We start from the raw sequence: 18,636 nt of genomic DNA, 5'->3' as shown, positions 1-18,636 counted from the left end.
AATGTAAGCAAAACGGCAGCCAATTTTCACACAGCAAAGCCTCATAAACAGCAGTGAGAAAAATGACCAGTTAACCTGTCTTTTGGTGGTGTTGGTTGAGGATAAATGTTGGTCAGGACACGGGGAGAACCCCTGCTCTTCTTCAAAAAAAATCCTTGAGATCTTTTAAAGCCATCCGTATAGACAGACAGGGTCTCGGTTTAACATCTCATCCAAAAGCAAGCACCTCAGACAATGCAGCACTCCCTACGACTTCCACTACTGCACCAAAGTGTCAGCCTAGATTATGTGGTCACATCAGAGTGGGGCTTCAACCCACAACCTTCTGACTCCGAGGTGAGAGTACTGAGCCTCACTGACATTTCAAGTTCCCCAAAATGGCTCAATTGGTAACGGCAACGTGTAACTGAGTCATTCAGACCAGAAAATCTCAAGCCCTAATCCCATTCTGTGCTGAGTTAGTTAATCTCAGTTGGGCGGCAGCACCGCTAGGCTAGGAAGGGGGATAAAAACACCCTTTGTTCATGCTCCTGATGGCTAACTATTGACCCCTGGAAAGTGTGCATGTCTGAATGTCAGATGAAGGCAGAAAGCGCTCACCTGTGATGCTCCTATGATCAAATAGTTTGCTGACACTCACTCTCTAGACTCACAAGTAAAAAAAACTGCCATTTGGTGAGATACAGGAGAGCAACGAGGACATATGGAATCATTGATGCCTTCAGGAGAGAGGGGGTAAATTGGCAGAAAGAAAATGGCCTATTCAAATTGTTCAGAACAGTGAGAATTCAGATTTGTGATCAGATCTTTATTTTATTTATTTATTTATAAATTCATAAAACTTTTATTTATTATCATATTGTGACATCCTTGGATTTCTCCTTAAGTGCATTTTAGGGATCTGTTTTGTTTGATGTGATTATGCATAGAAATGAAAACCTGTTGGTAGATGGTTTTCGCCACTATTATCTAATTTTGTACTGATATTGCAAATTTTGTAGTACACCAACAATTCACATCTAACATTCAAATCTTTTGCAGAACCGATTGTTTTAACTATTGCTCTTGTTATACTGGGGGATACTAATGTGCAAGTGAGGCTCTTTAAGCAACATGCTCAAGCAAGGTTATACTGCCCATAGACAGTTACACTCCAGTTGCTTCCAAAACCTGAAGTGCAACTGATCAGATGTGTGCTTGAGTTGTATATTGTTCCACACATTTGCTTAAGCATGTACATGTGGCATGTAACATTACGCATATGTGCCTATGAATGCTCACTGGCATTTCAAGTCTTGAAGGGAACCGGAGTATCCAGTGTGTAGCCACTTGAGTATGTTGGCCTGAAGGGGATCAGATGTGCCCTATTAAGTAGATATAGGTAGGACAGTGTCTATATGTATCATGAGACACATTCTTTTCTGGAGTGTTGTGACAACTGCAATGCTTGAGCCAACACTATGCTGCTGACTACCTAATTGGCTGAACTTCACTGAAGATGAAGAGCTAAATTGGAGCACTGAATTTATGCTGCTGCCATAAAGTATATAATGAGCACCCGATGTGCCAGTTGCTTTGACATTGCATGTATTTCATTGAAATGTGGAGAATGTGTCCTCTTGTAGTGCTTCTTGGTTCAGCTTTGCTTATGAATTTATGATCAAGAAACAACAGGACAGATTTTCTTGGTTCCAGTGCCTGAAGTGTGCCCATTTTCAGGGCGCGGCAATCTGCAAATTTGGGCAGAGGCCTGCAATGCTGGGTCTCTTCTCCCATAGCCCTGTTCCAAAGCTTTGTATTACGTTTTTGGCTGGGCCTGCATTGCTATACCAAAACAAATGCTTTTATTTAAACTTTTCTATTTTTGTCACTCCCAAGATGTCAAATCTACCTGCAAACCCATTTCCTCTGTTAGTGGCAGTCATAGGTGAGGTGATACTTGACTACTTGAATACAGGGTGCAGAATCTACAGTGGTTCTTTGAGTTACATTTACAAAGGCAGTGAGGTACATCAGTATTTGAACACAAATCTGGTATTTGGAGTTACCCAGTTTGGACTGCAATCCAGCTTTGCTTTATTGGGGAAATAATTTTTGGAAACATCTGAGAGTGCTGGGAGCTACTTCATAGGTTGCTAGGATGACGGTTCCTTTTGTGATTCTCCTATATATGTGTTATCTGGAGGAAGTTTAGGAGGATGAGCATGAAGGCCTGTAGAATGCTAGGAAGGTGAAGCAGCACTAGAGGAGAGTCGTACCAGACCTGAGTTGGGATAAAGTCGTCTTCTTCATCTGCCTGTCTGCCTTGGCACATTTCATCCCTTCATGAAGTGTTGCTGGTCCTTTCTGGTGGCAGTCATCTGTCTCCAGTTATGTGCTGCTTTCTCCCGCAGAGACAGAAAGCTATTGAGGAATTAAGGCCTAGTGGCCCACCCAATAATGCAAAGGGAACGCCCTAGGGATTACAAGACTGAGAGGTTGAACCATGCAGCTGCAGTTGGAGGATGGCGTTAACAGGTTGTCCTTGTCCATTTGTGTCAAAAATGGGCGGCAAACTTCAGAAGAGATTTGGAAGGTGCTCCATGGTTTCTGATGGACTAGAGAAGGAAATTAAAGTTTAGAAGAGGACAGATCATCGTATTCCCAGATAGTTTACATACACTATTATAGGTATGTGACGCTTTCCTTTCTCCTCCTGGTGAGGTCATTGAATTCCTTCCTGCACTAGAGCCTGGTCTCTTGGACAGTAGTGCTAGCCTTAATAACTTTTACTACTTTCTGCCATGCTCTGCGGGCCACTGAGGACTGTGTGACCATGATCAGGAAAGAACACTTGCTCTACCTCCTTCAGTAATTGCTCAGTGGTTTAGTTGTCAAAGCAGGGTGCCTTCATTCCTCCAGCCTTCCTCACAGAGGGTAGTTTGAATGCAGTGCAATCTAGGATGGTTTGGCAGCTAAGACAGTGCTCCAAATCTCCCAGTATAGTATCTCAGCAAAAGGCATCCATACTTTGCCCGATGTAATAGCCTTTTGAAGCTGCAGTATACTTTTACGGCCTTCAGCAGCGCTCCCATTTCCTGTGCTTCATTTCCCCTGCCCAATGCAGTGCCTGCTGATGAACTGCCCAACCAGGAAATTTGGAGCACTACCACTGGTTTGAGGCAGAGTGCACCTTTAGGGCTCAACTGTAAGGGGTCTAGGAAAATCCTTTTTTTTGTACAGAAAAGGAATATATAGTCAGGATCTTTTTCTAGCTATCTATGTAAATATGACAGAAATCAACAATTGCACCGCAGCTCTTTGAATTTTTAGCTTTCTCTTTGAAGTTGATCTAATAATAAAGACAGCGTCTGTCATATAGAATTACAAAAGAAAAGAGTTTTCGTCACTGTGGCTGCCTCATTATACACTTGGGCTGGAATCCTGAATGTTTTCAGATGAAATGTAACATGAAAGGTGAACAGCTATGGTGCTAAAATGTTATCACAGAAATTACACTGTTACAGTGAATCATTATTACTTGATATTTTAACACAGTCAAAAAATGCAACCAGTATTTGTGGCATTTTGTAGTTATTTAACAATCAATTAAGCGATTATGTTAGACGACAATCTCAGGGCAGTAGTCACTCTGTCACCAGTGATGCCTTTCATTTTGTTGACCATTGTTGTGTTATTTTGCAGTTCCCTGACTCAGAACAGTGAAATGCCCGAGGAGCAGAATCAAGAAATCACACAGGAGCCTGAAGCTACAGGAACTGGTAAAATTGACCTTATTTTTATTCATGTGAGTAAAGAACATATGCAAACGATTGGTACCAAAATCTTTCAACTTAAAATTTTTATGACATTGATTTCAATATTTCAAACCTGACTATCATGCGGAACGTGTAGACCTTTAGGCGCATATGTACAACCAACGTGACTAAGTCCCTGATGCCACTTGATAAAGAGGTACCTACCCTCTTTTGTATAGTTCGTAGCTCAATGCGTGTCAAATCACAGCTGGGATCCCATGTCCCACCACTCAATGACACAGTACAGTGAAAACTAAGCCAATCATTTCCCTCATTATTCTCATTAAGCATATTGGCCCATAAAGCATATTCGGCCATTAAGCATATCAGAAGAAACATGCTATAGTCAACATCGTGCGAACCAATATGCTTTAAGCCCAGTACTCCTGATTTCGCTACAGGTTGAGAAAGCTAGTTAATTAAAGCCAGGAGATAGAGAGTAAAATGAAGCAGAAAAAAGGGGTGTATAACAGATATCAGGTTGATAATACAAGTGAGAACCAGGCTGAATATAGAAAGTTCAGAGGGGAAGTGAAAAAGGAAATAAGAGGGGCAAAGAGAGAGTATGAGAATAGACTGGTGGCCAATATAAAAGGGAATCCAAAAGTCTTCTACAGGCATGTAAACAGGGTAGTAAGGGGAGGGGTGGGACCAAAAAGAAGATTTATGCATGGAGGCAGCGGGCATGGCTGAGGTACTAAATAAGTACTTTGCATCTGTCTTTATCAAGGAAGAAGATGCTGCCAAAGTCACAGTAAAAGAAGAGGTAGTTGAGATGCTGGATGGACTAAAAACTGATAAAGAGGAGGTATTAGAAAGGCTATCTGTGCTTAAAGCAGATAAGTCACCCGGTCCAGATGGGATGCACCAACGGTGCCGAGGGAAATAAGGGTGGAAATTGTGAAGGTACTGGCCTTAATCTTCCAATCATCCTTAGAGGCGGGGATGATGCCAAAGGACTGGAGAATTGCAAATGTTACACCCTTGTTCAAAAAAGGGTGTAAGGATAAACCCAACAACGACAGGCCAGTCAGCTTAACCTCAAAGTTTTAGAAATGATAATCTGGGACAAAATTAATAGTCACTTGGACAAGTGTGGATTAATTAAGCAAAGCCAGCATGGATTTGTTAAAGGCAAATCGTGTTTAACTAACTTGATTGAATTTTTTGATAAGGTAACAGAGAGGATCGATGAGGACAGTGCGGTTATTGTGTATATGGACTTCCAAAAGGCGTTTGATAAAGTGCCATATAATAGGCTTGTCATCAAAGTTAAAGCCCATGGAATAAAAGGGTCAGTGGCATCATGGATACGAAATTGGCTAAGTGACAGGAAACAGAGAGTAGTGGTGAACAATTGTTTTTCGGACTGGAGGGAGGTACATAGTGGTGTTCCCCAGTGGTCGGTACTAGGACCACTGCTTTTTTTGATATATATTAATGACTTGGACTTGGGTGTACAGGGCACAATTTCAAAATTTGCAGATGACACAAAACTTGGAAGTGTAGTGAACGGTGAGGAGGATAGTGATAGATTTCAAGAGGATATGGACAGGCTGGTGGAATGGCCGCACACGTGGCAGATGAAATTTAACGCAGAGAAGTGCGAAGTGATACATTTTGGTAGGAAGAACGAGGAGAGGCGTTATAAAGTAAAGGGTACAACTCTAAAAGGGGTGCAGGAACAGAGAGACCTGGGGATACATGTGCACAAATCTTTGAAGGTAGGACATGTTGAGAAAGCGGTTAAAAAAGCATACGAGATCCTGAGCTTTATAAATAGAGGCATAGAGTACAAAAGCAAGGAAGTCATGTTGAACCTTTATAAAACATTGGTTCGGCCACAACTGGAGTATTGTGTCCAGTCCTGGGCACCACACTTTCGGAAGGATGTGAAGGCCTTCAAGAGGGTGCAGAAAAGATTCACTCGAATGATTCCAGGGATGAAGGACTTCAATTATGTCGATAGACTGGTGAAGCTGGGGTTGTTCTTCTTGGAACAGAGAAGATTGAGAGGAGATTTGATAGATGTATTAAAAATTATGAAGGATCTAGACAGAGTCGATAGAGAGAAATTGTTCCCATTGGCAAAAGAGTCAAGAACCAGAGGACATAGATTTAAGGTGATTGGCAAAAGAACCAAAGGTGACATGTGGAAAAACTTTTTTACACAGCGAGTGATTAAGATCTGAAATGCATTGCCTGAGGGGGTGGTGGAGGCAGATTCAATTGTGGCTTTCAAAAGGGAATTGGATAAGTACTTGAAGGGAAAAATTTGCAGGGCTACGTGGAAAGGGCGGGGGAGTGGAACTCGCAGGATTGCTCTTGCAGAGAGTCGGCACAGACTCGACGGGCCAACTGACCACCTTCTGTGCTGTAACCATTCTATGAATTACTAATGGAGTGGAGCTTACCCATTCTGCTCAGTGAGATTGAATTAAATACATATAACCTGTAACGAGCAGTTTCATTCTCATTAAGGAGTGTGGAGGAACTCTGCTAACTCTGTTAGCACAAAACTGAGAGGCCATACATATATCTCAGTAGAAACAGAAAAGACAGGTTACAAAAACTACCAGCAAAATAATGAAGGAAGCAGGAAATAAAAGGATTTTGTTTTCATACTTTATTTCAAACTCTAATTAAATTGCAAACTTAACGCATTGTTAAGTGTCGAGTGTGCACCAGTAGAGCTCATTTGGCAGTATCTCTCTTTCCCCATTAGCAGCATGAGCAATCCATACTGGAATATCTGCTTTTGTTGTCTGAAGAACAACTGGTCTGAGACAAGCACAGTAACTAAAATGAGAAAGGACCAGGAGAAGGCCCTTTGGTTCCCTTCAGCCTGCTGTGCCATTTTTGTTAGCCACAGCAGCTCTGTTTTTATTCCCAATTCCATGCCTTTTAACTGAATTAACTCAAGTTCTATGTATAATGGTGATTTTTTTTTTAATTCGTTCATGGGATGTGGGCATGGCTGGCAAGGCCAGCATTTATTGCCCATCTCTAATTGCCCTTGAGAAGGTGATGGTGAGCCGCCGCCTTGAACCGCTGCAGTCTGTGTGGTGAAGGTTCTCCCACAGTGCTGTTAGGAAGGGAGTTCCAGGATTTTGGCCCAGTGATGATGAAGGGACGGCGATATATTTCCAAATCTGGATGGTGTGTGACTTGGAGGGGAACGTGCAGGTGGTGTTGTTCCCATGTGCCTGCTGCTCTTGTCCTTCTAGGTGGTAGAGGTCTCGGGTTTGGGAAGTGCTGTCGAAGAAGCCTTGGCGAGTTGCTGCAGTGCATCCTGTGGATGGTACACACTGCAGCCACGGTGCGCCGGTGGTGATATTCCATATCATCCCATGACATTCGTTCTCAATTTCTGCAATTTAATTAGTTGGTACTAAATATATTGATGAACATCAACGATTACTGAATTTATTGCTGTATAATGTAATAGAACTGGATTAGACTATATAGCAGGAACAAATTAATGTAGAGAGTACGCTCAATACATTCATTACTCAACATAGCACTTATTTTCAAGCATCTACTTTGCTACAACTTTACCTACTAGTGGAAAGTATAGTAACAAGGCCAGAAACTTAGTATGTATTCAGGAGAACAAAGTTAGCACAAAACTGAGAGGCCATACATATCTCTCAGCAGAAACAGAAAAGACAGGTTACAAAAACTACCAGCAAAATAATGAAGGAAGCTGGATATAAAAGGGTTTTGTTATTACCTGAAAGAAAAGAAGCAAAGGCTGCATTTTAACTTTCATTATCATTATAGCTAAAGCAGTCACTGCTTATGGTCTAATCACCTTTCTTGCTGATTTGTCATAGTTATATTTTGAGCATGAAATGATTTGTCATAGTTAGCACTTATTTAGGATGTCGGATATTCAGTTGGTGAAAATATAACTAGTCTGATTACCATGGGCATTCCGTGTAGATGTGTGATTTCATTCTGCAGCAGCGATTTTAAATTTTATAACAAAAAAATGATCTTGTTTCTTTACTGGCAGTAAAACTAATAGTCCATAATATTTTTGTCTGCCATAACTGTTATGAGCCAAGATATATTTATTGGAAACATTTTTTTGATAGCGTCTCTTTTTTATTCATTCATGGGATGTGGGCATCGCTGGCAAGGCCAGCATTTATTGCCCATCCCTAATTGCCCTTGAGAAGGTGGTGGTGAGCCGCCTTCTTGAACCGCTGCAGTCCGTGTGGTGACGGTTCTTCCACAGTGCTGTTGGATAGGGAGTTCCAGGATTTTGACCCAGCGACGATGAAGGGACGGCAATATATTTCCAAATCGGGATGGTGTGTGACTTGGAGGGGAACACGCAGGTGGTGGTGTTCCCATGTGCCTGCTGCCCTCGTCCTTCTAGGCGGTAGAGGTCTCGGGTTTGAGAGGTGCTGTCGAAGAAGCCTTGGTGAGTTGCTGCAGTGCATCCTGTGGATGGTACACACTGCAGCCACAGTGCGCCGGTGGTGAAGGGAGTGAATGTTTAGGGTGGTGGATGGGGTGCCAATCAAGCGGGCTGCTTTGTCCTGGATGGTGTCGAGCTTCTTGAGTGTTGTTGGAGCTGCACTCATCCAGGCAAGTGGAGAGTATTCCATCACACTCCTGACTTGTGCCTTGTAGATGGTGGAAAGACTTTGGGGAGTCAGGAGGTGAGTCACTTGCCGCAGAATGCCCAGCCTCTGACCTGCTCTTATAGCCACAGTATTTATGTGGCTGGTCCAGTTAAGTTTCTGGTCAATGGTGACTCCCAGGATGTTGATGGTGGGGGATTCGGCAATGGTAATGCCATTGAATGTCAAGGGGAGGTGGTTAGACTCTCTCTTGTTGAAAATGGTCATTGCCTGGCACTTGTCTGGCGCGAATGTTACTTGTCACTTATTAGCACAAGTCTGGATGTTGTCCAGGTCTTGCTGAATGCGGGCACAGACTGCTTCATTATCTGAGGGGTTGCGAATGGAACTGAACACTGTGCAATCATCAGCGAACATCCCCATTTCTGACCTTATGATGTGGGGAAGGTCATTGATGAAGCAGCTGAAGATGGTTGGGCCTAGGACACTGCCCTGAGGAACTCCTGCAGCAATGTAATGGGGCTGAGATGATTGGCCTCCAACAACCACTACCATCTCCCTTTGTGCTAAGTATGACTCCACCCACTGGAGAGTTTTCTCCCTGACTCCTATTCACTTCAATTTTACTAGGGCTCCTTGGTGCCACACTCGGTCAAATGCTGCCTTGATGTCAAGTGCAGTTACTCTCACCTCACCTCTGGAATTCAGCTCTTTTGTCCATGTTTGGACCAAGGCTGTAATGAGGTCTGGAGCCGAGTGGCCCTGGCGGAACCCAAACTGAGCATTGGTGAGCAGGTGGCTAAGTGCAGCCTTGATAGCACTGTCAATGACACCTTCCATCACTTTGCTGATGATTGAGTGTAGACTGATGGGGCAGTAATTGGCCGGATTGGATTTGTCCTGCTTTTTGTGGACAGGACATACGTGGGCAATTTTCCACATTGTCGGGTAGATGCCAGTGTTGTAGCTGCACTAGAGCAGTTTGGCTAGAGGCGTGGCTAGTTCTGGAACACAAGTCTTCAGCACTACATCCGGGATGTTGTCGGGGCCCATAGCCCTTGTTGTATCCAGTGCACTCAGCCGTTTCTTGATATCACATGGAATGAATCAATTTGGCTGAAGACTGGCTTCTGTGATGGTGGGGATATCGGGAGAAGGCCGAGGTGGATCATCTGCTCGGCACTTCTGGCTGAAGATGGTTACAAACGCTTCAGCCTTGTCTTTTGCGCTCACATGCTGGACTCTGCCATCATTGAGGATGGGGATGTTTACAGAGCCTCCTCCTCCCGTTAGTTGTTTAATTGTCCACCACCATTCACGACTGGATGCGGCAGGTCGGCAGAGCTTTGATCTGATCCGTTGGTTGTGGAATCGCTTAACTCTATCTGTAGCATGATGCTTCCGCATGTTTAGCATGCATGTAGTCCTGTGTTGTAGCTTCACCAGGTTGGCACCTCATTTTTAAGTACGCCTGGTGCTGCTCCTGGCATGCTCTTCTACACTCCTCATTGAACCAGGGTTGATCCCCTGGCTTGTTGTCAATAGTAGAGTGAGGAATATGCCGTGCCATGAGGTTACAGATTGTGCTGGAATACAAATCTGCTGCTGCTGATGGCCGACAGCGCCTCATGGATGCCCACAATGTAATACAATCTTTGTTATAACACCTAGAGGTAAATTTTCATCATCACCGTATGGATAGTAATCTGACAGAGCGGTTTGCCTGAACATTATAGAAATCATCCAATTTTCATTCCATTGGGTTCTACAACGGGCAGGTATTCTGCTCCGTCAGATTACCACCTATGTGATGAGGATGAAAATTTACTCCATACTGTTTTTAATTCACTCACTGTTAAGTAACAATAGGAAAATACACTCTAGAATGCTCCCTAAATGTAACTGTTGCAGCCTGGTTTCTTTTTTTTTATCTAACATGTAAATCAGTGTAAATAGTGGAGAAATCTGCAGCTCTTTTCCACTAAGCTGAAATATATTCAACCAAACTGACTAAAACAGCTTATGAACCAGAGAGATTATATAGAATAGTTTTGAATTTTTCATTCATCCATAATATTTCTGAATCATCTTAATCCCTCCTGATTAATTTAACGGTATGATTAGTAGCCTTAATATATCCAAGCAATTTCTTATCATGGTAATAACAGATGCCTTATTGAGGTCTATGTGGCATGAATTTTATTTTCAATAGTGATGGTGGCCTTATAATCCATGAATGACAGAGTGAGAAATAAAATGTGGTCAATCTCATGTACAAATAAAAATCGTTTCATACCAAACTTCAATAAGCATTTAAACTATTTGCATTACAAGATTAAGTTAATAACAACTGCAAATTACCATCTTGGGAAATGTATATATTTCTCCACATAGTATGTTCTTAAGTGGTGCGTTATAAGGGTGCATTTATACTGCACCTTTCGCAGTGCTTCAGACCACGAATGGTTTCTGCTTCACAATAATGCTAAACTTGCAGTGTAACTTCGGATTTGGGGAGTCCCTGGAGGAGGTAGTCTGACATTGCATTAAGTATAATTCCAGTGTGGTGTCTTGAATGATCTCTTAGATTCTTGAGCATTTATTAAATCTACCTGGAGTTGATGTAAACTTTTAGAGTACAGATGCTCAAGCTCACATTCTCTGAGCATTTAGATTTTAACCACTGGGAGATGAGCTCTACATCTACAGAGTGCTCTCTCCATTGCAAGAGAATGGCAGTTCGAATCAGGCAATATAAACAAGGTCTCAGACTGCTAACTGCGGTATAAATGCATCATAAGTTGTGGAAATTATTTTTAATGTTGCTTTTCTGCAACTGTATGAGTGTTAAAATTTAATTTACAAAGATGTTATTTCATTTTCATCAAAGGAGCTTATTTTCAGTTGGTTAACTCTATTTCTAATGTGTATTGAGTGAATACCTTGGTGTAATGGAACAAATCCATTTTCACTGTGGCTAATCTGTTTGTCTATTTTCAATTCTTCTTTCTTGGAGTTTTTTTCCAACTGAGGGGGATGGATTTTTAAAATTAATTTTTGCTGTCTTCATACGGATGAATACTGTGTGATTGCAAAATTTGGTTCCATGTGCTTGCAGGTGAGCATATTCCCACATTGAGTTTGATGATGTGCTTGTGCCCATGCTCTTAAAGGATAATTGCTCAATTACAGAATCATTTACCTCATTGTTTTTGTCATTGTGATGAATCTATCTCAATCTATTTGCAAGGTAGCAAATACAATTTACACCTACAACAAATGAAAAGGATGGCAAATTAAATAAAATCAACTTTGAGACACATGTCAACCATTGCTGCATGCACAAATGGGACCCCAAAGCCTCAGCAGAATGCTGAAGCGGTTTGGTGGGGAGAGCACAATCTTTCATACTTTGTAATTGTATCCAAATATCCAGTCCTATTGGCAAAAAAAGTGTTGCACAGAATCCAAAAGCACAATTGAGCCAGACCCAGTGCACTACCTTCCAGCCCTTCCATTAACGATGATTGGTACCCAGATTTGGGGAAACTCCTGAACTTCATCCTAATGGCAACCTATTTGTGGATCCTATTGAGGTTGCAGGAGGCTGATCTTCTCTTTCCCCCCCTGCCACCCTGGTCAATGTGATTTCAGGCACTATGGAAAATAGTCTAGTTAGAAAAAACAATGAACTCATTGAGCCTGAACCAGGAGATTCTTTGAAATCTCCTTCCCATTCTTTGTCTATTGTCAAAAACGGTCTAGAAATCTGTTAGTATTCCCCTACAGCCTAGGTGCCTTGCAAAAGGGATCTTTGTGGTTGTGTTGCTATAGTTTTGCAAGCTTTCATCAGCAGTCATCGATGTCACTGCAACAGACAACTAAAGCAATACACCTAAAAAATCAATACAGCTTACTAGAAACATCCCCTTGGGCTGGCAATAAAGCTTCCTCCTTATCTCATTCTAAACTTCTGGATCATGCACACTAAATCATGCTTTCTGTATACCATGGCAACAATGTCTAAACATTGACTGTGTTGTATTTGAGAATAATTGCAAAAAGAAAGGGAGTAAGAACATAAGAAATAGGAGCAGGAGTAGGCCAATCGGCCCCTCGAGCCTGCTCCGCCATTCAATAAGATCATGGCTGATCTGATCCTAACCTCAAATCTAAATTCATGTCCAATTTCATGCCCGCTCCCTGTAACCCCTAATTCCCTTTACTTCTAGGAAACTGTCTATTTCTGTTTTAAATTTATTTAATGATGTAGCTTCCACAGCTTCCTGGGGCAGCAAATTCCACAGACCTACTACCCTCTGAGTGAAGAAGTTTCTCCTCATCTCAGTTTTGAAAGAGCAGCCCCTTATTCTAAGATTTGCCCCCTAGTTCTAGTTTCACCCATCTTTGGGAACATCCTTACCGCATCCACCCGATCAAGCCCCTTCACAATCTTATATGTTTCAATAAGATCACCTCTCATTCTTCTGAACTCCAATGAGTAGAGTCCCAATCTACTCAACCTCTCCTCATATGTCCACCCCCTCATCCCCGGGATTAACCGAGTGAACCTTCTTTGTACTGCCTCGAGAGCAAGTATGTCTTTTCTTAAGTATGGACACCAAAACTGTATGCAGTATTCCAGGTGCGGTCTCACCAATACCTTATATAACTGCAGCAATACCTCCCTGTTTTTATATTCTATCCCCCTAGCAATAAAAGCCAACATTCCGTTGGCCTTCTTGATCACCTGCATACTAACTTTTTGATTTTCTTGCACAAGGACCCCCAGATCCCTTTGTACTGCAGTACTTTCCAGTTTCTCGCCATTAAGATAATAACTTGCTCTCTGATTTTTCCTGCCAAAGTGCATAACCTCACATTTTCCAATATTGTATTGCATCTGCCAAATCTCCGCCCACTCACCCAGCCTGTCTATATCCCCTTGTAGGTTTTTTATGTCCTCCTCACTCTCTACTTTCCCTCCCATCTTTGTATCATCTGCAAACTTTGATATGTTACACTCGGTCCCCTCCTCCAAATCGTTAATATAGATTGTAAAGAGTTGGGGACCCAGCACCGACCCCTGCGGAACACCACTGGCTACAGGTTGCCAGTCCGAGAATGTACCATTTATCCCAACTCTCTGCTTCCTGTTAGATAACCAATCCTCCACCCATGCCAGAATATTACCCCCAATCCAGTGATTCTTTATCTTGAGCAATAATCTTTTATGTGGCACCTTGTCGAATGCCTTCTGGAAGTCCAAATACACTACGTCCACTGGTTCCCCTTTATCCACCCTGTACGTTATATCCTCAAAGAACTCAAGCAAATTTGTCAGACATGACTTCCCCTTCGTAAAGCCATGCTGACTTTGTCCTATTAAATTATGTTTATCCAAATGTTCCGCTACTGTCTCCTTAATAATAGACTCCAAAATTTTACCCACCACAGATGTCAGGTTAACTGGTCTATAATTTCCAGCCTTCTGCCTACTACCCTTTTTAAATAAGGGTGTTACATTAGCAGTTTTCCAATCTGCCGGGACCTTTGCTGAGTCCAGAGAATTTTGGAAAATTATTACCAAAGCATCCACAATCCCTACTGCCACTTCCCTCAAGACCCTAGGATGTAAGCCATCAGGTCCAGGGGATTTATCCGCCTTGAGTCCCATTAATTTACTGAGTACCAATTCCTTAGTGATTTTAATCATATTTTGCTCCTCCCCCCCCTAGAGCCCCCTGTTTGTCCAGTGTTGGGATATTCTTAGTGTCCTCTACCGTAAAGACTGAAACAAAATATTTGTTCAGCATTTTTGCCATCTCCATGTTTCCCACCATTAATTTCCCGGTCTCATCCTCTAAAGGACCTACGTTTGCCTTAGCCACCCTTTTTCTTTTTATATAACTGTAGAAACTCTTGCTATCTGTTTTTATATTTTTTGCTAATTTATTTTCATAATCTATCTTCCCTTTCTTAATCAATCCTTTCGTTACTTTTTGCTGTCTTTTGAAGACTTCCCAATCTTCTATCCTCCCACTAAGTTTGGTTACCTTATATGTCCTTGTTTTTAGTTGGATACTATCCTTAATTTCTTTACTTAGCCACGAATGGCTGTCATTTCTTTTACACCCTTTTTTCTCAGTGGAATATATATTTTTTGAAAGTTGTAAAATAACTCCTTAAATGAACACCACTGTTCATGTACCGTCTTACCCTTTAAACTATTTTCCCAGTCCACTTTAATCAATTCCGCTCTCATACCATCATAGTCTCCTTTATTCAAGCTCAGTACGCTTGTTTGAGAACCAACCTTCTCACCCTCTAATTGGATATGGAATGTAACCATGTTGTGGTCACTCATTCCAAGGGGATCCTTAACTAGGACATTATTAATTCTGGCTCATTACACAGGACCAGGTCCAAGGTTGCTTGCCCCCTTGTAGGATCAGTTACATACTGCTCAAGAAATCCATCCCTAATACACTCAATAAACTCTTCCTCAAGGCCACCCTGCCCAATTTGATTTGTCCAGTTAATATGATAGTTAAAATCCCCCATAATTATAGCTGTTCCCTTATTACATGCCCCGACTATTTCCTGATTAATACTTCTTCCAGCAGAGTTGCAACTATTAGGAGGCCTATATACTACGCCCACAAGTGTTTTTTGCCCCTTATTATTCCTTATCTCTACCCAAACTGTTTCATTATCCTGACCCTTTGTCCCAATATCTTTTCTCTGTGTTACAGTGATTCCTTCCCTTATTAACATAGCCACCCCACCTCCCCTTCCTTCCTGCCTGTCCTTCCTGATTGTTAAATACCCTGGCATATTTAATTCCCAGTCGTTGTCACCCTGCAGCCATGTTTCTGTAATGGCCACAAGATCATACCCATACGTAGTTATTTGTGCCGTTAACTCGTCCATTTTGTTACGAATGCTACGTGCATTCAGATGAAGAACTTTCAAATATGTTTTGTGACACTTAGTTCCTGCTTTTTCCTTTTTTAACACTTTACCTTTTACTCCATACCTTCTGTCCCTTCCTGATACGCTCTCCTCTGTCTCCCTGCTCAGGTTCCCAACCCCCTGCCACAGCTTTGATGCTGGGTTAATCGCCTTACGCCTTCTAGTTTTCATTTTATCTGTCGTGCCTAAAGTACACTTTCTTTCCGCTGCTCTAAGCTTTTCCCTTTCACTTGTTCTTGAACAACTGTTTGTACTATTTGTATTGTAGATTTCCCCTGGGTCTTCCCCTCTCTTGCTGCTCTCAACTTTATTCCCTTCTGACTCCCCACTCAGGTTCCCATCTCCCTGCCACTCTAGTTTAAACCTTCCCCAACAGCACTAGCAAACACCCCCGCGAGGACAATTGTCCCAGTTCTGCTCGGGTGCAACCCGTCACGCTTGTACAGGTCCCACCTTCCCCAGAACCGGTCCCAATGTCCCAGGAATCTAAATCCCTCCCTCCTACACCATCCCTGAAGCCACGCATTCATCCGGTCTATTCTCCTGTTCCTATACTCACTAGCACGTGGCACCGGTAGTAATCCTGAGATCACTACCTTTGAAGTCCTGCTTTTTAATTTATCTCCTGACTCCTTAAATTCACCTTGCAGGACCTCATCCCTTTTTTTACCTATGTCGTTGGTACCAATATGGACCACGACTACTGGCTGTTCACCCTCCCCCTCCAGAATGCCCTGCAGCCGCTCCGTGACATCCTTGACCCTAGCACCAGGGAGGCAACATACCATCCTGGAGTCACGTTTGCGGCCGCAGAAACGCCTATCTGTTCCCCTTAAAATGGAATCCCCTATCACTATAGCCCTGCCACTCTTCTTCCTCCCCTCCTGTGCAGCAGAGCCACCCGTGGTGCCCCGAACCTGGCTCTTGCTGCTTTCCCCTGATAAGCCATCTCCCCCAACAGTATCCAAAGCAGAATATCTGTTTGAGAGGGAGATGGCCCCAGGGGACTCCTGCTCTACCTGCCTAGTCCTTTTACTCTGCCTGGCGGTCACCCATTTCCTTTCTGCCTGCGTATTCTTTCCTGCGGTGTGACCACCTCACTGAACGTGCTATCCACGATAGTCTCAGCATCGCGGATGCTCCACAGTGAGTCCACCCGCAGCTCCAGCTCCGAAAGACGGTTAGCCAGTAGCTGCAGCTGGACACACTTCCTGCACACATGGTCGCCAGGGACACTGGTAGTGTCCATGACTTCCCACATAGTGCAGGAGGAGCATATCACGGGTGCGAGCTTTGCTGCCATGACTTGCCTTAGACTCTCAGACTCTCTTCCCGCTCTAGGTCTCCCCTTTTATACTCTGCTCACCTCTCGGACTCTCCTGCCTCACCTGTGACGTCGCACAATAGTTGTCTCTTGTTGCAGGTCTGCTGCTGCTTTTATTCCACAATCTCAGTCTTCTACTCTCAGGTCCACTGCCGCTCTGCGGGAAAAGTTCGGAAAAGCAAGGCAAAGCAGCACCTCCTTCCCCCACTTCACCGAACTCCCACACTTACCAAACTCTCAGAGTAAAAAAATGCAAACATGAAGAAGAAAGAAAATTACATATATATTAGTGAGTCTCCTGTTTTATAAGTACAGGAATGTGATGCCATATAGAATTTATTCAAGGTGTGTATCCCTTCAAGACTAGAAGGTTTAAATGCTTTTGATTTTTGAAATGAATGCTGGGGTCAGTTACAGGTCAGGCTGGTATGTTCTTATAGAGAGGAGAGAGATGAAATACAACACATTTTAAGATTGTTTTGCATATATGAGAGTTGAGTGCAGACGATAAAAGGTGGAAATTATCCTAATTATAAAGAATCATTGTTGAAAAAGTTTAAACTTTCTGCCATTTATACTGAGCTTGGAGCTGTTCAGTTATCTTTAATTTAAAGTATTTCTCTAAGGTGTGCTGCAGCTGTTGAAAAAGTGGAAGTCAGGACTGGTAGGACCAGGGCTGAGAGTCAATCACCTGGTAAGAATGGTCCAATCAGGTGTGGCAGAATGAATCTGCCTAGGTTAGAATATGTTTGACTATGATTAATACTTCAGGAAATGTGTGATGGTGAGCAAATGCAACTTTTAATATTTTTTATTCTATAAAAACCTTAGGTCTGTGTGCACTTCCTGTCTACATTACCTAACTCTCTGGTATCACTTTTTCAATCATTATAAATTCTTATGTCTACATCTATAATGGGTTTTGGCATACAAACTCATTTTGTAATTGCACAATCTAGGAACATAGGAACAGGAGTAGACCATTCAGCCCTTCGTGCCTGCTCCACCATTTGATAAGATCATGGCTGATCTGTGATCCAACTCCATATACCCGCCTTTGGCCCATATCCCTTAATACCTTTGGTTGCCAAAAAGCTATCTATCTCACATTTAAATTTAGCAATTCAGCTGGTATCAGTTGCCGTTTGCAGAAGAGAGTTCCAAACTTCTACCACCCTTTGTGTGTAGAAATGTTTTCTAATCTCGCTCCTGAAAGGTCTGGCTCTAATTTTTAGACTGTGCCCCCTACTCCTAGAATCCCCAACCAGCGGAAATAGTTTCTCTCTATCCACCCTATCCGTTCCCCTTAATATCTTATAAACTTCGATCAGATCACCCCTTAACCTTCTAAACTCTAGAGAACACAACCCCAATTTGTGTAATCTCTCCTCGTAACTTGACCCTTGAAGTCCGGGTATCATTCTAGTAAACCTACGCTGCACTCCCTCCAAGGTCAATATGTCCTTCCGAAGGTGCGGTGCCCAGAACTGCTCACAGTACTCCAGGTGCGGTCTAACCAGGGTTTTGTACAGCTGCAGCATAACTTCTGCCCCCTTGTACTCTAGTCCTCTAGATATAAAGGCCAGCATTCCATTAGCCTTATTGATTATTTTCTGCACCTGTTCATGACGCTTCAATGATCTATGTACCTGAGTCCCTTTGGACATCCACTGTTTTTAACATTTCACCATTTAGAAAGTACCCTGTTCTATCCTTTTTTGATCCAAAGTGGATGACCTCATATTTGTCTACATTGAATTCCATTTGCCACAGTTTTGCCCATTCACCTAAACTATCAATATCGCTTTGTAATTTTATGTTTTCATCTACATTGCTTACAATGCCACCAATCTTTGTGTCAATCTGATCACCAAGTTCCCACAAATCACTCAAAATATATTCTGAACATTTTTTCCATGTGCCATTTTTTCCCTCAGTAACTGAA

At 42.6% G+C, this 18,636-nt stretch overlaps 1 protein-coding gene across 4 annotated transcripts in view; it reads left to right on the top strand.

The window, feature by feature from the left end:
* Window positions 1-18,636, top strand: part of LOC137327359 (E3 ubiquitin-protein ligase DZIP3-like) — a 124,821-nt gene that overhangs the window by 41,591 nt on the left and 64,594 nt on the right. For all 4 annotated transcript variants that reach the window (XM_067993069.1, XM_067993068.1, XM_067993072.1 and 1 more), the window contains exon 12: window positions 3,685-3,761. In XM_067993069.1, coding sequence (XP_067849170.1) covers window positions 3,685-3,761 — 77 coding nt within the window. The remainder of the gene's footprint in view (window positions 1-3,684; window positions 3,762-18,636) is intronic.

The sequence above is a fragment of the Heptranchias perlo genome, chromosome 11 (genome assembly GCF_035084215.1).
Source record: "Heptranchias perlo isolate sHepPer1 chromosome 11, sHepPer1.hap1, whole genome shotgun sequence".
NCBI classification, from domain to species: Eukaryota; Metazoa; Chordata; class Chondrichthyes; order Hexanchiformes; family Hexanchidae; genus Heptranchias; species Heptranchias perlo.
This window is presented reverse-complemented; position numbering and strand designations above follow the sequence as displayed.